The sequence below is a fragment of the Balaenoptera acutorostrata genome, chromosome 7, assembly GCF_949987535.1.
Source record: "Balaenoptera acutorostrata chromosome 7, mBalAcu1.1, whole genome shotgun sequence".
Taxonomy (NCBI): Eukaryota; Metazoa; Chordata; class Mammalia; order Artiodactyla; family Balaenopteridae; genus Balaenoptera; species Balaenoptera acutorostrata.
The window spans coordinates 101,166,930-101,179,710 of NC_080070.1; the positions used below are offsets into that span (position 1 = coordinate 101,166,930).

Consider the following 12,781-nt stretch of genomic DNA (forward strand, 5'->3'; position numbering starts at 1 on the left):
CTTTTCTGTTACTGTGCACCATACTGTTTCTCCGTATCCATTTGTTTTTAACTATTCAAAGGTTTTTGAATTGTTCCTGTATTTGTTCTGAGGAAAGATTTCTTTTGCCTCCTAGTTTATTCTCACTAGCCGAGGTTTATCCTTAAGCCTTGAAAAGCACACTTTAGCTTTTAGAATAAAAATTCTATTCTAAAAATGCTATAGCTTTTAGAATAAAAATTTTTAAATAGCTATTGACTGATAGGTTTGATGTTTCTGGCTTCAGTTTTAATAAATCTGTCCTAGGGAGGTGTGTGATTGCTTCTTGAAGAGAACCTTAGTGAGAAAAGATAGTGATGGAATATTTGCTACAGTCTTTTTTGGTTTTGCTCTTGTTGGTTTGGTTCTATTTTGTTTTTGGTGCTAAACCAAGAAGGATTGGAGTCAGGATTTAAATTCACTAAATATTTAGGTAATCTCTATATAAATTCTAGTGATGACCAAAATAGGGAAGTTTTGTAAAAGTTTAGGTATCTTTAAAAGACATTTGCAGTAGTTCTTTATTAACTTGATCATTTTAGTTGCTAAGATTATATTTCACGAGGTATATGATGGTTTGGTAGTTAATTTTTCATATTAAAGTGGTGATAGTTGCAAACATTCTGAAATAGACTAATTATAATTACTTTTATTCAGGTACTGAATATGAGAGTAAATATATAATCATCTGGTTTGTATGTGGTGAGGAGGACTATTCTGTGTATTTTTTTTGACAAGACTTAATGGCCGTGATGATATTTCCATTTCTTTGAGCTTGTTCACAGAAGTATAAGCTAATTATGGTTCTTTAAATATAAAGCTAAACATGTTCTAGATAAACCAAGATTGTCTTTTCTTTTTTGAAAAATAGGAGCAGATGTCTCAAGTATTAGATGCCATGTTTGAAAAATTGGTCAAGGAAGGAGAACATGTAATTGATCAAGGTGATGATGGCGACAACTTTTATGTAATTGATAGGTAAGTTTTGTGTAACTTCGCTGCTGAAATGTAATGAACCTTTTGTGAAAATCTCAGTGGTTATTATAACGACTGACAGATTAATGTACGATAATTGCTATTGCCTCTTGACCCTTATTCCTGTGTAACTGGCCCTACACACCTACAGTGAACCCATGCAGTGAAACCGTGCTACATCATGGAAAGAGGCATAGTGTATGGAAGACTGGTGACTTTTGGTTAATCTAGAAATCTGTCATTTACTGGGAGCCTCGTCATTTGTTAACTTCTAATTGAGAGGTAGTGATGCCTGTTACAGAGTTAGAGATGGCTGTTACTGTGAGAATAGCAGCATAATACAACATCTGGGATATTGAATCCGTATAACTCAATCTGTTATTATGTTTTCTAAAAAGTTTCTTCTGTCATTACTTAATGAAGTAAAATGTGCTAATGGTTTAAAAGATTCAGATATTTCAGAGGGGCCTAAGGTGAAAAGTTAGTCTCTCTTCCTACTGCTTTAGCATCATCTAATCAGCAGAGTGAGTAATTTGCGTGTCTTTCCAGAAATTGTTTATGCATTATTATATTTGTCTATTAAAAACTCTGTAGAGAAATTATTTAAGTGAGAAGGCCTGCATTTATATTGAAAATCTAATTTCAGAAAATTTAAGTTGTGCTTGACTTCATCAAAGAACAGTGTGCTTTTCAGATGTAGAGAACAAACGTATGGACGGACACCAAGGGGGGAAAGCGGGGTGGCTGGGGGGGATGAATTGGGAGATTGGGATTGACATATATACACTAATTTGTATAAAATAGATAACTAATAAGAACCTGCTGTATCAAAAAATAAAATTAAATTAAAATCAGCTATAAAAAATTAAAATAAAATAACATAAAAAAAAGAAGAGGGTGCTTTTAGCAATACTTAGGTAACAACCCTAAGATGTAAAAGGGGGGCGCAGCCTGGACTGGGTCTTCATTTCTGCACGTCTGTAACATGGTGATGAGGTCTTGATGAGACGTTTGGCTTCCCCAAGCACCCCACCACCACCCACCCCCGCCCTGCTTGCATGGAACACAGATCATCGCCCAGCCTGATTTGTCGGATTACATTTGCTTCTCTGGGCCAAGTTGTGTTCTACTCAGAGGCTCCGCAGAAAATCACACCCCCCGCCCCCGTCTGCTTAGCCCTCGTTCCCTGATCTGGGCTCTGTGGGTGGTACCTTTCATGCATCAGTAGCACATGCTCTCCGAGTCCCTCAGCCCCTCAACCCTAAGTCCGTGGTGACCCGGGAGAGCTGCACTAGCCAGGGCTGGGGCTGGACTCTATGATTTTAGAATTGTCCCACATGTAAATTAAAGTCATGATTCTGGTACCATTAACAGCTTTCATCAACGAAACACCTCAGAAATTCACTCAGCTGTTGAATCGTATTGAATTGTAGGGGGTCTATGCGAACCCCAAAGGTAGTACAGGAATAATTTTCTTTTAGTAGGTATTTTGACTATAAAAACACCTTACATTTGTATATAGCACCTTCCCTTTTCAGTTAGATCCTTGTCACCCTTTTGACAGATGACAATTTTCAGGCCCACAGAAGTGATGCGAGTCGGCGAAGGTCACCCAGATGATGAGTGTGGAGCCAACCCAGCATCCGGGTCTCTTGGCCACTGTGTGTGCTCTTTTCGTGGCTCTGCCCTGCCCAGGGCCTCACGTTCTCAGGGGAGAAATCTATATGAAAAGGCAGCACACGGTATTTTAGCAGATTTTTAGACTGATATGATTTCAGCTGGACTAGTATCTCACTGTACTTCTCGTCAACTCATTTCTTGTGTATTTTATCCTATTCAAAGTAGAAAACACAGAAAACAGTTTTAGTGCAAACGTGTAAAGAGTATAAATAGAAAAATTAATCTATACTTGAAAAATAACTATTCATGAAACAAATTCCAGAGGGTATCCCTGAAACAGCCATTCTAGCCGTGAATTATATTAAAAGCCAGTTATTCTTATTCATGAATATCTTTTGTCTCTAATATCTTATGTGTTTGCTTTTGTTGTATCTTTACCATTGATAATCCTTTCTTAATCTTAAAAGCACTCCCTGTTTTGTCTTTGCTAGAGAGTTTAGCCAACAGAATAAAGCCAAAGAGTTTCTCCTGTCTACCCTCACAGGTGTTTCAGCAAGCCCTGAAACCGTGTTCTCTGCTAAGATACAGTACATGGAAAGACAGTTCTCCACGAGAAGAATGCAGTTTCCAGAAATACAGGATCTGGATAATATGCAGCGCAGTGACAGTTTTACTTGCCTAGAAAAAGAAACCCAATTAAAAGATAAGCACAGAACGACTGTAAAAATACCAGGATCAGACACTTAGCCTGAATTTCTACCACTTTTAGATTGTGGGGTCAGTCTAACATGAAGGGCCAGATGGTATAAAGAGCCAGAGAGTAAATTTTGCAGGCTTTCTGGGCCATGAGGTCTACGTTGCAGCTACTCAACTCTGCTGTCATAGCACAAGTCAGCTACAGAGAATGCAGAAAGCGCTGCTGTGTTTGTCTTTCCAATAAAACTTGATTTACAGAAGCAGGCAGCCAGTCTTGGGCCTCAGCTTGCCGGCCCCTCCTGTAGATTATAAAGGACCCTGTAAGTACTGTACAGCAGTGCCTGACCAGATTGTTAGAGCTATATTCTTTTTAAAAATTCTTTTCTTCTGATCTCAAAAGTAATACATATTTGTTTTAGAAACAAAAACTCTTTAATTACGTAGTGAATGTCCCTAGAATCCTCCACAATTCTTATACTCAGAGATCACTGCAGTCAGCAGATTCACACACATTCCTTCAGATGGTTGTCTTTGCATATTGCATTTGGTTGCAGTCTTAGTTATATTTTTATCGTTTATTTCAGTACCTTAAATATTTGCTGTTTAGTCTCATTTACCCCAGACGATGAGACAGCAGGCGCATGTATGGGCCTTACCCTCGTCCCGTGGATGGTCTCTTCTTCCTGCTTGTCTGGAACTGGTGGTGTCTTTTTCACATATTGATGCCCTTTTATTACTTGTTGTCATCAGAGGGGAAAGGAAAATAAGAGCCCATCCTCGGCTGTCACCCTTGGGTGTGTCCTGAGTCTCAGGGAGGACTCGTGTTACCTTACTGTGCCTGTGGACAGCTCTCATTGCGCCCACCCAGCTCCCGCTGTTCCCCGACGGAAAGATCTCTGCAAGGATGCAGAAGAAGCTGGGAGCAGTGGCGTATCTGGGAGGAAACTGAATGGCTGGGCCAGGTCACTATTCACCCTTCTAGACATGTAAAATTTTAACTGGGTGAATGTGTTATGATGTCCCAGCCATAAGACTAAGCAATAAATGATTTTTTTTTAAAAAAAGAATGAGGTTGTATTTCCCAGGGCTCATGTTTTATCATGATGAGATTTTACTTGAATTACTTTTGCGTCTTCTTTTTCACATGTGCAACAGAGGAACATTTGATATCTACGTGAAATGTGATGGTGTTGGAAGGTGTGTTGGCAACTATGACAATCGTGGGAGTTTTGGCGAACTGGCCTTAATGTACAATACGCCCAGAGCAGCTACAATCACTGCTACCTCTCCCGGTGCTCTGTGGGGCTTGGTGAGTGAAGTATTTATTTGACCTGAATGTCATTTGTAAAAATCATGATGACAGAAGCCAGGTGGCTACAGTATTTTAGTTCTAATAGGTAGATTTATTTGGGATCATCGTCAGTCATCAGGGAATTTATTAAGCAACTACTAGATGCTGAACTATTGGACACTAAGACTGTGCTGAGTTAAAACTTCATGTTCTTTTCCCAAATTGAGTCAGGAGTTTAACCTGCTGGCCGTGGGAAAGACACTCAGATCCAAAATGTTCCTCTTTTACCCGCTCTTAAAAACCAACCAGCCACACAAACAAAGCCTTCAGTGCTGTTTTTTCAGATACCTATCTGTGGTAAATATTATCATCTGTGGTTCCCAGAGTGTGGGCCCCTGCCCTGTAGCATCTCTATCACCTGGGAACTTGCTAGAAATGCAAATTGACGCCCCACTTACTGATTCAGGCCCGTTGACTCAGAAACTCTGGCTATGGGGCCCAGCAGTCTGTATTTGAGCAAGCCCACTGGGTGATTCTCATGCATGCTTGAGAAACCACTGTAAACTGAGTCTCTCCGTGCTGTATAAATTGATTGGTAACAACTTTGCATTGCCAGGCAGCTGTGTGGAGAAAAAATACTTGGTGCCTGTGCTTCTCACGTGGATGCACATCAGAATTTCTTGGAGGTGTTAAAAAAAAAAAATTATCTCACCTAGGCCCTACCACAGACAAACTTAATCAGACTCTCGGGGTTGGGACTCTCAGACCTGGGCTTTTAAAGAAAATTTCTTAATTGTGCTGTTTCTACAAGACTTAAAAGTTGGTTTAAAGACATTTGGGGGACTTCCCTGGCAGTCCAGTGGCCAAGACACCATGCTCCCAATGCAGGGGGCCCGGGTTCGATCCCTGGTCAGGGAACCAGATGCCGCATGCCACAACTAAGGGTTCGCATGCTACAACTAAAGACCCCCTCATGCCGCAACTAAAGATCCCACATGCTGCAACGAAGATCCCATGTGCCGCAACTAAGACCTGGCACAGCCAAGTAAATAAATATTTTAAAAAACCCCAAACATTTGGGTTGGTGGGGGAGGGAGATTCTTTTCATAGATGATCTTAGGATGCAGAGTAGCCGACCCAAGGCAAGCTGATTCTGGACTGTGTTTAATCTGGTGCTTAGGGATCACCTGGGGATCCAGTTAAAATGCAGATTCAGATTCACCGGGTCTGGGATGAGGCCTGTGATTCTGCATTTCTCACCAGCTCCCAGGAGACACCAGTGGCTGCCGGTGTCCAGGACACACTTTAAACAGCCCTGATTTAAAGGGAGTGTTGACAATACTTGTATTTCCTTTTAAAATTGTTGAAAACATCCCATCCTATAGTTTTGACATGCGTTTACTCGGTTATTTCTCTCAAATCCTTTCGTGGAAGGAGGCGAGGTTGAAGTAACAGGAAGTTTGCTAACAATCTCCTTCCCAAGGACTGTAGCTTCAGAGAAGTTACACATTATTCAGCCACCACTCAGCCTTTGACTCCGCCGTGGATCCAACTGATAAAAATAGCTCTTGATCAGAGAAACAAGACATATTGTGCATTTCTTCTTATTAGACCCAGGCAGTTGCTGTTTACTTATTAAAAATGTGATGAGTCACTTTTTAAGTGGTGGAAGCAAAATTGGAATTGTTTCAGGTGGAAGGGAGCTGAAGTGTCTTAAGGGCTATCAAAGATTTGAATACCCAAAGCCAGCAAAATAAACACTCCAAACCCTAGCGGACTTGGCCCCTAGGAAGCATTTGCCTGCCCTCGCAGCCACGGGTCTCTATCTCTTTCATTAAGGAAGGTATCATTTAAAATTTAATCATCCTGATAGGGTTGCCAGCCAGGGTCAGACTGTCACGTGGTAAGGAAGCCTTCTCCCTGCAGGTCCTTGGAACAAGGTCACACACTTAGCGGGTTGCCCTTTGAATACTGATAGTTCTCTCAGCCCTGGAAGGAACCTTGAACCAGGGACAAAGGCCCAGCATTTCCCAGGGCGTGTGATACTTATGTTCTCAGGTAGGATTAAGCATTTTCAGAGATTTTGTTACTAATCTGTACATGTTTCAAGCTTTATGAAAGTGGGCAGTTTGTGATGATCACCTTGGGGATGTGCATAAGTGCAATAGGTGTTTTTAAAAAATTATAATATTTAACATAATTAATACTTCAAACCTGCTTTCTTAGCAGCTCACCTAACTAGCCCACTTTCAGCAAAAGCCGAGTAGAAAAGAGATTTTGCTTTTAAGACCAACAGGTTGGAGCTCTGCCACATAAGTGCAGGTGTAAAGATAAGCAAATCTCAAGAGAAAAGTCCTTTGTAGAATAGTCTAACTTTGTAAATAAGACTAAGTCACTGTTAGCCTTGGGGGATTAACTGATCTACAAGACCATGCTGGTGATTCAGAGGGGCAATGATTGATTGAAATGACTAGGATGAAAACATTTGAAATGGGACTTTGTGGATTTTATTCATATGTCACAGTGGGTGTGAAGAGGTGGGCACTAATAGAAAGTTTTTCCTGAGACGTGTAGCTCATTACGGTTAATTTCTAAATTGCTAACCTATTTCTAGTCTTCTCTGTTTTGCAGTAAACTCTGTTCATAAAATGGTGTTGCAGCTGGTTCCCAGACCTGATTATATATCAGAATCACTCGGGGAGCTTTTACGAAATACAGATTGTTATAGAGTGCTATATGCAGAGATTTTGAGTCATTAAAATCTGGGATGTTAGAATAAACCTTTTTTTAAAAAACAACAGCTGATTCTGATGCAGAACCAGACTTGGAAATTATTTCAATATTTTTACTAATTATCTTGAAAATTTTTCTCTTTTTATAAAAATGATTAAGAGTACAAGTCCAAATTACAGCCCTTATAAAATTGTAGTAAACTAAATTGGAGAACAGGATGTTTAATCTCCTAGAGACTTATATCCTCACTGGTATTTTTCTCCATCATATCAGTTCATTTAAATTCAGCCCTAATATGTTGGCATAGTAATTTATTAATTAGAGAACATATCCCAATTAATTTATTTTATATTAAGATGGTACAGTTATCAGTGTATGCCGAAGTAACATAATTCTAGGGACTCTTAACTGAGAACTAAAATAATGTTTTGTAGGAATTTTTAAAATATAAAATTTGTAGGAAAACCATTCTTTGAGCCATTACCTTTAAAGTTTTCCCTAGTTCCTTAATTCAGTGTGGTATCTTTGGGGTTAAGTAGTATAAACATAGGAACATTTTAGAATGATGAGCATGATAAACACTGGAATCAGAGTCTACTCAAGAAAGTTTTAGTTTTTCTGTGCACCCTTTTCAAAAGGTGACAAAAACCCTAGAGTCAATAATTTTTCAACATCTCTTTACATTGTACTTTCATGATTTAAAAACATTTTCTGATACTGGTTTTCATGTATTTTTTACCGCAACCCACAAGAAACACGTTAGGAAATGTCACCACCAGTGCATGTGTATGTGTGCCTTTGTGTATAACTGAAATAAATATATAACTCAACACTTTACTAAAAGGGATGCACACTCAGATTTCCTATTCTGGTTTTTTTTTGTTGTTTTTTTTAATAAAAATGCTGGCCATGGGTGAAGGGAGTCAAAAGGTACAAACTTCCAGTTATCAATACATCCTGGGGATGTAATGTACAGCAGGGTGACTACAGTTAATAATACTGTATTGTATATTTGAGAGTTGCTATGTGAGTATATCTTAAAAAAGTTTTCGTCACAAGAAAAAAATTCTGTAACTATGTATGGTGATGGATGTTAACTAGACTTATTGTGGTGATCATTTCACAATATATACAAATATTGAATCATTATGTTGTATGCCTGAAACCAATATAATGTCGTATGCCAGTTATAACTCAAAAACAATGCTAGTCATGTCCCACCGAATTGTAACACTCCAGGGCTGTTATCTATAGCAAAAGAACTCAGTGCTAGTTTGAACTCATAGAAACTGAGCAGAATGGTGGTTGCCAGGGCCTGGGGGGTGGCGCAGTTATAAAATGAATAAGTTCTGAGGATCCAGTATACAAATGATGATTATAGTTAACAATATTGTGTTACATCCTTGAAAGCTGCTAAGAGAGTACATCTTAAATGTTGTCACCACAAAAAAGAAGTGGTAATTATGTGAGGTGATAGAGGTGTTAACTAACCCTACTGTAGTAATCATTTGACAATATATATCAAATCAACATGTTGTGTACCTTAAACTTACACAGTATTCTGTAGGTCAATTGTATCTCAAAAAGCTGGGGGTGGAAAACCAACAAGGAGCTGGTATATTTTTTAAGTGGTGCGACGGCGCCACCTAGTGGGTGTAGTCTGCCAGTTACACGTTGGTCAGATCTCTGTTCTGAATAAAAAGTAAACTGTTGCTTTCTTTAAAAAACATGAATATGGTTCTATATTTATGCTTAAAGAAATAAAAATCTGAAATGAGTCATATTAGAAGTGTAGTAATGTTTATTTTCTATTTCAAAATCTTCAATTATTGTTTGTTCCTTACAGGGAATAAAATGAAACTATTTCTTCAAACTTTCTTTCTCCATAAATTCTACCTTTTAACTATCTTTGTATTTGGTATTCTGCCTTTAGGACAGGGTAACCTTCAGGAGGATAATTGTAAAAAATAATGCCAAAAAGAGAAAAATGTATGAAAGCTTTATTGAGTCACTGCCATTCCTTAAATCTTTGGAAGTAAGTATATGTTTGTGCTTTTATTTTATTTTGCTTTAAAAGATTCTGTTTTGTTAGGAATACTTAGCTCTGTCAAAGGTTTCTTTGAATAATAATCTATCCATATTTTCATTTGAAAAGATTGCGGTGTTTTTATAGCTTAGTATCTCTTTTACTGCCTGTAACTGCATTTGTTTTGTCGTTTACAAGTAATAGACTCCTAGGAGCATCTATAGCAGATTTATATGTGGTCTCTATCTAAAAGCAGACTTAAACTAGTCACATAAATGTAGGCAATAGCCTTTATAGGAAGAGGTTATCTAAATACAGAATGTCCTCACTGGCCTCTCCTTCTTTATTCCTTTCCTCCTTTCCTCTTAAAATTGACAGTCTAAGGTCTCTCTTTCTTTTTTCAGGCTACACTTATTCACATGGTGAACTTGGCAAATCCCCTGGCTTTAAATGTCTATTATGTTGATGCTTCTTAAAATTGACATCACCGGGCAAGGCCCTGCCCTTGAATACTAGGCTCATTTATCTAACTGCATATTTAACATTTCTTCTGGGATGTCTAAAAGACATCTCAAACCTAACACGTCCCAAACCTCCTTCCCTCTCTTCCCCACCTTAACGATAGCAGTGCCATCCTTCTAGCATCTCGGCCAGAATCCTTGGGGTTGACGGACCAGTCTGCTAAGATGTCTCTTTGTTGGCTTGTCAGTATCCACCCAGTAGCAGTTCGGGCCACATTTCAGAATGCATATTGGGCAGCTGATCTTCTCCAGCAGCAGATCTCTTTAAATAAAAATAGGTCAGGGGTTGGAAATTCAAACGCCTTCAGAGCTAGGTACATAAAAAGAAGAAATGGTAAACTTGAAAACATGTGCTCCATCTAAAGAAACAGCTGCTAGCCCACCAGAGTTTATTTTTGCTGCATGGAAATAAGGGCTGAGTGTTGCTGAATGCCCTGACTTTTCAAGAGAATCTGGAAATTCAAGTTTTTATGAAAAATTTGTTTAAAATGCTGGCAGTTAATTAATATAACTCACACGTGCACACACACACAAACCCACACGCTGCTCAATTTATTTGGCCTATAGGCTACCATTTTTAAACGCCTGAAATAGTTACGATGACCTGATTAGTCTGTTTAATACAGTTGTCCCTATGTTTCCACAGGGATTGGTTCCAGGACCACCCCGGTGGATACCAAAATCTGCGGATGCGCAAGTCGCTCACACTGGGCCCTCCTTAGCCCCCGGGTTCCGCATTTGTGGATACAGAGGGCCAATTGTATATGTATTGAAAAAAATCTGCATATAAGGGGACCTGCACAGTTCAAACCCATTTGTATTATCAAATACAACTGTATTTGTATTATTAAATACAAATACAGTATTATCAAGTGTATTATCTTTTTTTCCTTTATAGGTTTCTGAGCGCCTGAAAGTGGTGGATGTGATAGGCACCAAAGTATACAACGATGGAGAACAAATCATTGCTCAGGTATAATACTTTTTATGGAATTCAGTTTGGGGTTATTTTCCAAAAGACTCCTACACACTGTAAGTCTTGATAAAATTTTCATGTGTGTCTATAATTAGTATGTAATGATGGGTTAAATGAATATTATTTCTACCAAATGACCTGTTAAAAATGGCTTAATTTACAGCCATCAAGCTATTTGAGTATTTTTATTTTTGTAACTAACTCTTAATGAATATGTATTAAATCATCAAATGGATTTCTGCATAATTTTATATTTGTACCTGACATGAAGGTCCCATGTATAAAGAATGTCATTTATAAGAGGAAGACAAATGGTAATCACTCCATGAGATTTATTAATAAGGACCCAGAAGGAGCATTGGAAGATGTAGAATTTTGCATGATCGGTTCATTGGCAAAACTTCCTGAGGCTGCTTCCTGATGAAATAAACCAAGAAGGGAACACACTGCACCATGTACTGTACTGGCTTCCAGGCACTACAGGCACTAAGGGGCCAGCATGCGCTTTAACCCCTAATGCTTTTCTAAGATCCCACTGGAACCAGAAGCAATACATACGCATCTTGGTTAGAACAGACCTACCAAGAGGTAGGATTTATGAAGACAGTTAAAGCATACCAACGATAGTACCTTATTTCCTAGTTACAGTTTTGAAGCATTGATTGCATGATTTAAACAGATTTTTAACAAATTCTGTAATTTTTGTATCACAATATTACACTGTATTGTAATCTTTATCTGAAGTATTGTCTTTTTCAATATATGTGAAACAAGATTCAAGGTGTGTGAGGCTGAGAAAAGAGTAATTATTTTATTTTATTTTATTATTATTATTTTTTAACATCTTTATTGGAGTATAATTCCTTTACAATTGTGTGTTAGTTTCTGCCTTATAACAAAGTGAACCAACTATACATATACATATATCCCCGTATCTCCTCGCTCTTGCGTCTCCCTCCCATCCTCCCTATCCCACCCCTCTAGGTGGTCACAAAGCACCGAGCTGATCTCCCTGTGCTATGGAGCTGCTTCCCACTAGCTATCTATTTTACATTTGGTAGTGTATATATGTTCATGCCACTCTCTCACTTCGTCCCAGCTTCCCCTTCCCCCTCCCCAATGTCCTCAAGTCCGTTCTCTATGTCTGCCCCTTTATTCCTGTCCTGCCCCTAGGTTCGTCAGAACTTTTTTTTTTTTTTTTAGATTCCATATATATGTGTTAGTGTACGGTATTTGTTTTTCTCTTTCTGACATACTTCACTCTGTATGACAGACTCTAGGTCCATCCACCTCACTACAAATAACTCAATTTTGTTCCTTTTTATGGCTGAGTAATATTCCATTGTCTGTATGTGCCACATCTTCTTTATCCATCCATCTGTCGATGGACACTTAGGTTGCTTCCATGTCCTGGCTATTGTAAATAGAGCTGCAATGAACATTGTAGTACATGACTCTTTTTGAATTATGGTTTTCTCAGGGTATATATGCCCAGTAGTGGGATTGCTGGGTCGTATGGTAGTTCTATTTTTAGTTTTTTAAGGAACCTCCATACTGTTCTCCATAGTGGCTGTACCAATTTACATTCCCACCAACAGTGCAAGAGGGTTCCCTTTTCTCCACACCCTCTCCAGCATTGTTTGTAGATTTTTTGATGATGGCCATTCTGACCGGTGTGAGGTGATACCTCATTGTAGTTTTGATTTGCATTTATCTAATGATTAGTGATGTTGAGCATCCTTTCATGAGTTTGTTGGCAATCTGTATATCTTCTTTGGATAAATATCTGTTTCAGTCTTCTACCCATTTTTGGATTGGGTTGTTTGCTTTTTGATATTGAGCTGCATGAGCTGCTTGTAAGTTTTGGGGATTAATCCCTTGTCAGTTGCTTCATTTGCACATATTTTCTCCCATTCTGAGGGTTG

At 38.7% G+C, this 12,781-nt stretch overlaps 1 protein-coding gene across 1 annotated transcript in view; it reads left to right on the plus strand.

Annotated features, from left to right (window-relative positions):
* PRKAR2B (protein kinase cAMP-dependent type II regulatory subunit beta) overlaps positions 1-12,781 on the plus strand; it is a 108,530-nt gene that overhangs the window by 85,478 nt on the left and 10,271 nt on the right. The window contains exons 5-8 of the mRNA XM_057550507.1: positions 890-996; positions 4,465-4,618; positions 9,267-9,368; positions 10,779-10,853. Coding sequence (XP_057406490.1) covers positions 890-996; positions 4,465-4,618; positions 9,267-9,368; positions 10,779-10,853 — 438 coding nt within the window. The remainder of the gene's footprint in view (positions 1-889; positions 997-4,464; positions 4,619-9,266; positions 9,369-10,778; positions 10,854-12,781) is intronic.